The 6,766-nt window shown below is 38.9% G+C and overlaps 1 protein-coding gene across 1 annotated transcript in view; it reads left to right on the top strand.

Annotated features, from left to right (window-relative positions):
• Window positions 1-1,850: 1,850 nt before the first annotated feature.
• The window catches only part of LOC102310101 (lactase-phlorizin hydrolase), a 63,380-nt gene continuing 58,464 nt past the window's right edge, over window positions 1,851-6,766 (top strand). The window contains exon 1 of the mRNA XM_042212673.1: window positions 1,851-2,502. Within this exon, the coding sequence (XP_042068607.1) occupies window positions 1,890-2,502 (613 nt within the window). The 5' untranslated portion in view covers window positions 1,851-1,889. The remainder of the gene's footprint in view (window positions 2,503-6,766) is intronic.

The raw sequence follows: 6,766 nt of genomic DNA on the forward strand, positions 1-6,766 counted from the left end.
TGTTTTTAAATGACAGTTTTATGATTAAGGGGGGAAAAATCCAAGCCTACATGGTCCTGTGTGAAAAAGTGATTTCTCTTTAAACTGGTTGGGCCACCTTTGGTAGCAACAACTGCACAGAAGTGTTTGCAATACCTGGCAATGAGTCTTTTACAGCACTGTGGAGGAATTTTGGCCCACTTATCTTTGCAGAATTGTTGTAATTGGGTTTTAGAGCATTAAACAACCTTTTTAAAGTCGTGCCACAGCGTCTCAATTGGATTCAGGTCAGGACTTCAGGTCATAGGTGGACTTACTGTTACATTTCACATCTGCCTTACTGTCAAGTGAACCTCAAAATGCGTCATATATAAAAAGCAAAATGTATTCATGATAAGTTATTTACAAATAATGCCTATGACCCATTACCCTCTCCTACATAAAAAAAAAAATATATATATATATGTAGGAAAAATTGAATATTGATAATGATATTGTGATAACATCATTTTCATTGTAGTTTAGAAGTAATATTACATGCACTTTGCTTACAGACAAAACTCTTATCAGAATTATATTCTTGAAAGACTTACTTTGACAAGAATATAATTGCGATAACAGTTTTCTCTGTAAGAAATATATAAAATTCCGGCTCTCATTCTTTGTCCTTCAAGCTCGGGCCTTTACCAGAGTCCTGGGAGTTTGAGGGTCCTGCGCAGTAGCTTTGCTGTTCCTAGGACTGCGCTCTTCAGGACAGAGATCTTGGATGTTGTTCCTGGGATGTGCTGGAGCCACTCGCCCAGCTTGGGGGTCACTGCACTGAGTGCTGTTATTAATGGGACCACTGTTACCTTCACCCTTGACATCTTGTCTTAGCTCTTGGTACTTATTAAGCTTCACGTATTCCTTATTCCTGATGTTGCTATCCCTCAGTATAGCTCCATCTACTAGTTACTACTATGTTGAGTTGGTTAGGCATCACCTTCCCTTGGCCTGGAAGATATCCGGACTTCCAGGCGATACTTGGTATAGATGTTGCTTTTTACTGTGCCGGCCACTTGGTTATGGCGTTCCATATATGCCCGGACTCTTGTACCCTGCTGTTATGTGCTGGATCATCTCAGGCTCATCTTTACACAGCCTGCCCCTGGGGTCTTGCCTGGTGTGGTAGTCCCCAGCCTCTATGGATCTTGTGCTTAGGTCTTTGTTTCTGTGCTGCCATCATTAGTGCCTCTGTGCTGTCTTTTAGTCGAGAGGACGGTCCTTCCATGATAGTTCCTCTTCTTGCTCCTCATCCATCTTAGATTTCTGCTGACTGAGGTATTCACTAAGTGGGGATAAATTCCCCACTTAGTGAATACCTCAGGATATGAATTCTACATGATTACTATTAATAAAAAGTAAATAAATACATGTTAAAACTAAACTTGTATCAAATAAATCTTTTTGATACCTTGTTGCATATAAAAAGGCTTCACAGACAATAGCAATAATAAAAGTGGTAATAATTATAACAACACAAACCTTTCAACACCTTTGCAACACTTAGACAGTAAGATGTTAACTATGTTAAACATAAAAACAAACCAACAGAAGTCAAAAGTAAATAAAAGAGTTAAAAGAGTAAAATTTAAGCACCTAGGATAGGAGTAGTAAAATTAATGACTATGATATGATTCTACAGCAATAAAAAGTATATCAGAGCTCAAGAACAGAAGATGGGGAAGGTGTTATCTCTAGAGTCCAGAGTCTATCTGCCTATCTCTCAAAGCTACAATAAAACACTTGTGATAACTAGATGAGGTGCCAATAATAATAATTGTGTAACAATGTAAAAAAAAGGAAAGATATTGCTGTTAAATAGCTCGGCTACACTCGAAAAATATCAGTTGTTCTGTTTTTGAGCCACAATGAAGAAGCTGTTGTGGGTCTTTTGTCTGTACATTTTTTGTCTCTGTAGTTGTCAGAGCAGTGAGGTGAATGGAAGAGAGGACTTCATGCTTCTTGCAGGGCCTCTGACAAAGCAGTTGGTCAGAAGCTCAGACAGAAGCGTAAATGATGCCTTTGACTGCAGTCATCCCGTTCCTCCTGGCTCTAAGCAGTACTTTGAGTACCTGCAGAGCAGAGGGGTGACCCACTTCAAAGTACTGCTGTCATGGGCTCATCTTCTTCCTACAGGCCACCCCAGCCAGCCCCAGCAGGCTGTGGTTAGATGTTACCAGACCCTGCTGAAACAGCTGCTGGAAGCAGGTCTTCAGCCTCTGGTCATCCTTCATGGATGGACAGTTCCAGTGTCTCTGCAATCAAGGTATGGAGGCTGGGAGAGCCAGGAGCTGGCACAGATGTTTCAGCAGTATGCAGAGTTTGCCTTCCAAGAGTTTGCACGACTTGCACACTCATGGGTGACACTGGATGGTGTTTGGCATGATGGGCAGCCTGCACATGCTCCCAGTTTTCTGCAGAACATCCTTCAACTTAACAAGAACATTTACCAGATGTACCATCAACACTTTCCTGACAAAGGTGAGTCAAATTAACAGGAAAAATGAAGATTAATGACAAAAGTGTCGTGACTAAATTTATGCTTTCAGAATTCTTCTCTAGTAAATACTTTTTTGTATTTCTCTGAGGATTGAGTTCACTTAAGGTTTTGTTTATAGACAAGTGTCTTGAGAAATCACTTGTAAAAATAAATCATATTTTATAACCAACTAAGTTAATAAAATCCTTCAGCACATGTTCAGCAGTTCCAAACAGTAAAAGTGCCTTTCATGCTTGCATATTTACAGGCAGACGTCTGTCACTTGGACTGAAAACTAAAGATGTGGCTTCTCTCTCCGACATTAAAGCTTCAACAAGTGTAAGTTTTTTCTTTTCTTTTATAGATACATAATCTATACAAAAATATAGGTATAGTCAGAATTTCACCTCCTTGCATGATTTTTTATTTAGGATCCTAATAATATTTTCGGTTGTTGATATTATTTTGATAATCGGCAATGAAATATTTTATATTTACAATAAGCTCCAGTTATTTACTCACCAAATATATGAGAAACAAAATTCTTCCACGGCCTCAGAATTGACAAATATCCCCTTTAATGATTTTCTTGCATTTAAAGCTTGTTTTTAAATCTCTCCAAAATATTACAAACCTCAAATTCAGCTTTTTAAGGAATTTGCTTATCTGCTTACGATGAATATTCCAGTGAACGTCTCCACAGATGTTCGCTTACATGATGTTTACCACTCATTGATAACTTAAAGTCTGTAAATGAATCAGTCCACATTAAAAGGTTTGCATGTATCACACAGGCGATTTTTACTGTGGCCAAACAATGAAATCTTACATTTGTCTCATGACAAAACTTTATTTCCATTAACGTGCATAAATTGCACGTTAACTGGCTGTTTTTGCGGGGGGTTGCGTCTTGTAGAGGATTGTTCCCTTGTTATAAAATTATTTCAAGCCATTTAAATAATTACTTGATCTAATTTTTTAATATTTTATTCTTTTTATTTTGGTTTTGTAGAAGGCATTCAACAACTCTTTACTCCACACACTCTAGTGACAAGAACAGCAGCACTAACGTACCTGAGGTTAATTCCCAAAGGAAATTTTAATCATTTTCTCATAATCTGGAACTACTGACTGTTGTTATATGGATTTTATATGGATTGGTCATATAATTATATACTTTTTGTTTGTTTGTTTTTTGGTTTGTTTAGAATATGACTGATTTGGGTTTTTTTATGTCATGTTGAGTGCTGTGTGGTAGGCAGGATGTAGGACCCAATTTCAGGACTCATAAGACAGATTGAACTTAAAGCGGCAGCGTTTATATCTGGGAGACCTTCCATAAAAAGTAAACGTCACAAAAAACAAACCAAAACCTCAAACTAGAAATAAACTGGACACACTTGAATCTAAAAACTAAGAAACCAAGAAAACCACACAGCACGGTGACGGTACAACGCAACACTGACAGAGAAACACGGGGCTTAAATACACTGAAGGATAACGAAGGAATGAGACACAGGAGGAGAGCACAGCTGTGTCTTGTGAGCAAACATGGCGCGACCAAGGGGAAGCAAAAGTAGAAACACTGACAAGAGACAAGGGACTGTCAAAGTAAAACAGGAAACATGAGACAGTTCACAAAGACGCAGACTAAACACTATGACGTGGAAACACAACAGACCTAACAGAGGCAAGACCAAGACTACAAATACAGAATAAGTCAAGAGTATAATAATACTGGGCTAGGAAATATAAAATACACAGAGAACCTAACAAATAAACAAGACTCAAGAGAGAATCCAAACAAGGAGTTAAACAGGGAATACAGGACACTCAAAACAGCATATAAGACTACCAGTGAATCAGAACATAAACCATACTACAAAATATTACCAAAACACAAGAAACTCAAAATGCTGGGTCATACTGACCCTGAACCATGACATTCAATTTATTTAAATGATGCCAATGAAAACAAAGAATAAGTCACTTTAATTACCTTAAAATTTCTAAAAATTGATGACGTAATGGTTCAAAAAAGTCCCATCTCAGAATGATGTGACAACCTGATGTTGTGTATCTCCTGCTTGGAACAGATGGACTTCTTGTCAGTGCACTTTGACTACAACTGTGCCATCTCTTCAGAGTTTGAAAATGAACTGAGGAACTTACAGGTACAATAAGCATTATAAGATGTTTTTTTATACGTTGCATTTAACATTTTGCTGATACAGCAAAGCTGCATATGTTTCATTTTATGTTGTAGATTTTGAGCGGGAACTTGCCTATCCTGATTTACGAGATGAGCGCTCATGATTGTTCTCCCAATGATTACCAGCTTCTTGGAGATTTCCTAAATGGTAAATGTCATGACAGCTTTTTGACTTTCCAAATTTAAGATATTAATAATCATTTCCCATAACAGAAACGAGAACAATACCTAATTTTATGAATGTGCAGCTGTATATGTAATACTACTTTCTGGTAGCTGTTGTAGTAGAGATTCGTGTTGTGAAATACGTACTCATGGTGCCTAATACACCAGTTAAATGTTTCTGTGACTATAAAACCACTTATTATTGTGTACAGTGTACATCCTTTCAAAAAACAGCGATCTGAAGATATTACGGGATGGCAGAATAAAGAAAAACCAAAGGCCACAAAATCTGGGCAAATCCTCTGGTGTTATTAACCAAACAGAATACATTAAGATAAAGTTCTAGATTTTGGGAGTGTTATTGTGTCATGAAATCTTCTTGTTATGGGCCAGTGATGTTATATAAGGCACCTGTAGACTTAGCACACACTTATGATGTTTTTCAGTAATAGTGAATACATATTGTTACAATAACATATATCAGAACTATATCAGAACTGAACTTAAAACAATTGATATTTCTTGAACACAACACAGTCTTGATGGACAATGGCCTGAATATTATGGGATGTGACATGAAGGACATGTTAGGCAAACTGGACATGGAAGATGCTCTTGTCAAGTAAGAGTTCATTTTCTGATTTATATGTACTGGAATTCTGTTTTTTTTTCTTATTGTATTAAAGATTTGCTTATATTTTTCATGTCTCTCTCTTTCCAAAAGTCATGGCATTTCACACCACACCAGGATGACAGGGTTAAGAAACAGTTATCAGACTGTGTGGGATAAATTTAAGTCCCAGACCACAGCAGAACGAGATCTTTTCCTTCAGGAATCATTCCCCTCTGGCTTCCAGTGGGCCACCTCCAGCGTATCTTTTAAGACTGAAGGTGGCTGGTCAGAAGGTGGGAAAGGAGAGACTATTTGGGACCGGTTTGGTCATGAGGGCTTGGCCTTTGCAAATCAGACAGCTGACCTAGCTTGCGACAGTTACCGTAAGGTAGATTATGATGTCTACCTTCTGCGAGGTCTTCAGGTCGACACCTACCAGTTTTCCATCTCTTGGGCCCGTATTTTCCCCACAGGGTACCGACAGAGCCAATCAGAAAAAGGAGCTCAATACTATGACCAGCTGATAAATGCTCTTGTTGCATCTGGCATACAACCCATTGTCACTCTGTACCACTGGGATCTGCCTCAAGCACTCCAGAATTATGGTGGATGGACCAATGCCTCCATTGTAGAGGCCTTCAAAGACTATGCAGACTTCTGCTTCTCCAGGTTTGGAGACAGAGTCAAGATCTGGAACACATTCAATAGTCCCTGGGTAGTGAGCCATGCCGGGTATGGTACTGGTGTGCATGCCCCAGGAGTAAAGGACTATGTGGAATCTTCCTATCAGGTGACAGTGATGTTATTAGAATACTACAATTAATCACTTTATTACAAGTGTAATTATTGCACTAATGTACTTAACATTTGATTTTGCATTATCAGGTCACTCACAATATTCTCAAGTCCCATGCCGAGGCCTGGCATGTCTATAATGACAATTACAGGAAAACACAAGGAGGAAAAGTGGGCATTGCCTTGAACTCTGACTGGGCTGAGCCCAGTGACCCTGCCAAACCTGAAGACGTAGCAGCTGCAGACCGTTACCTGCAGTTTATGCTGGGCTGGTTTGCACATCCCATATTTGTAGACGGAGATTATCCTGCAATACTCAAAGATCAGGTGGAACAGAAGAAAACGGCATGCTCTGACTCTGTACCAGCAAAGCTCCCAGTTTTCACTCCCACAGAGAGCCAGAGGATACTTGGTACTGCTGACTTTTTTGGTTTAAATCACTATACTTCTCGGCTGGTCAGCAACAGTGATGGTGGGTGCA

Source organism: Haplochromis burtoni, unplaced genomic scaffold, assembly GCF_018398535.1.
Source record: "Haplochromis burtoni strain Fernald_Lab_line unplaced genomic scaffold, NCSU_Asbu1 Contig_386, whole genome shotgun sequence".
Lineage (NCBI taxonomy): Eukaryota > Metazoa > Chordata > Actinopteri > Cichliformes > Cichlidae > Haplochromis > Haplochromis burtoni.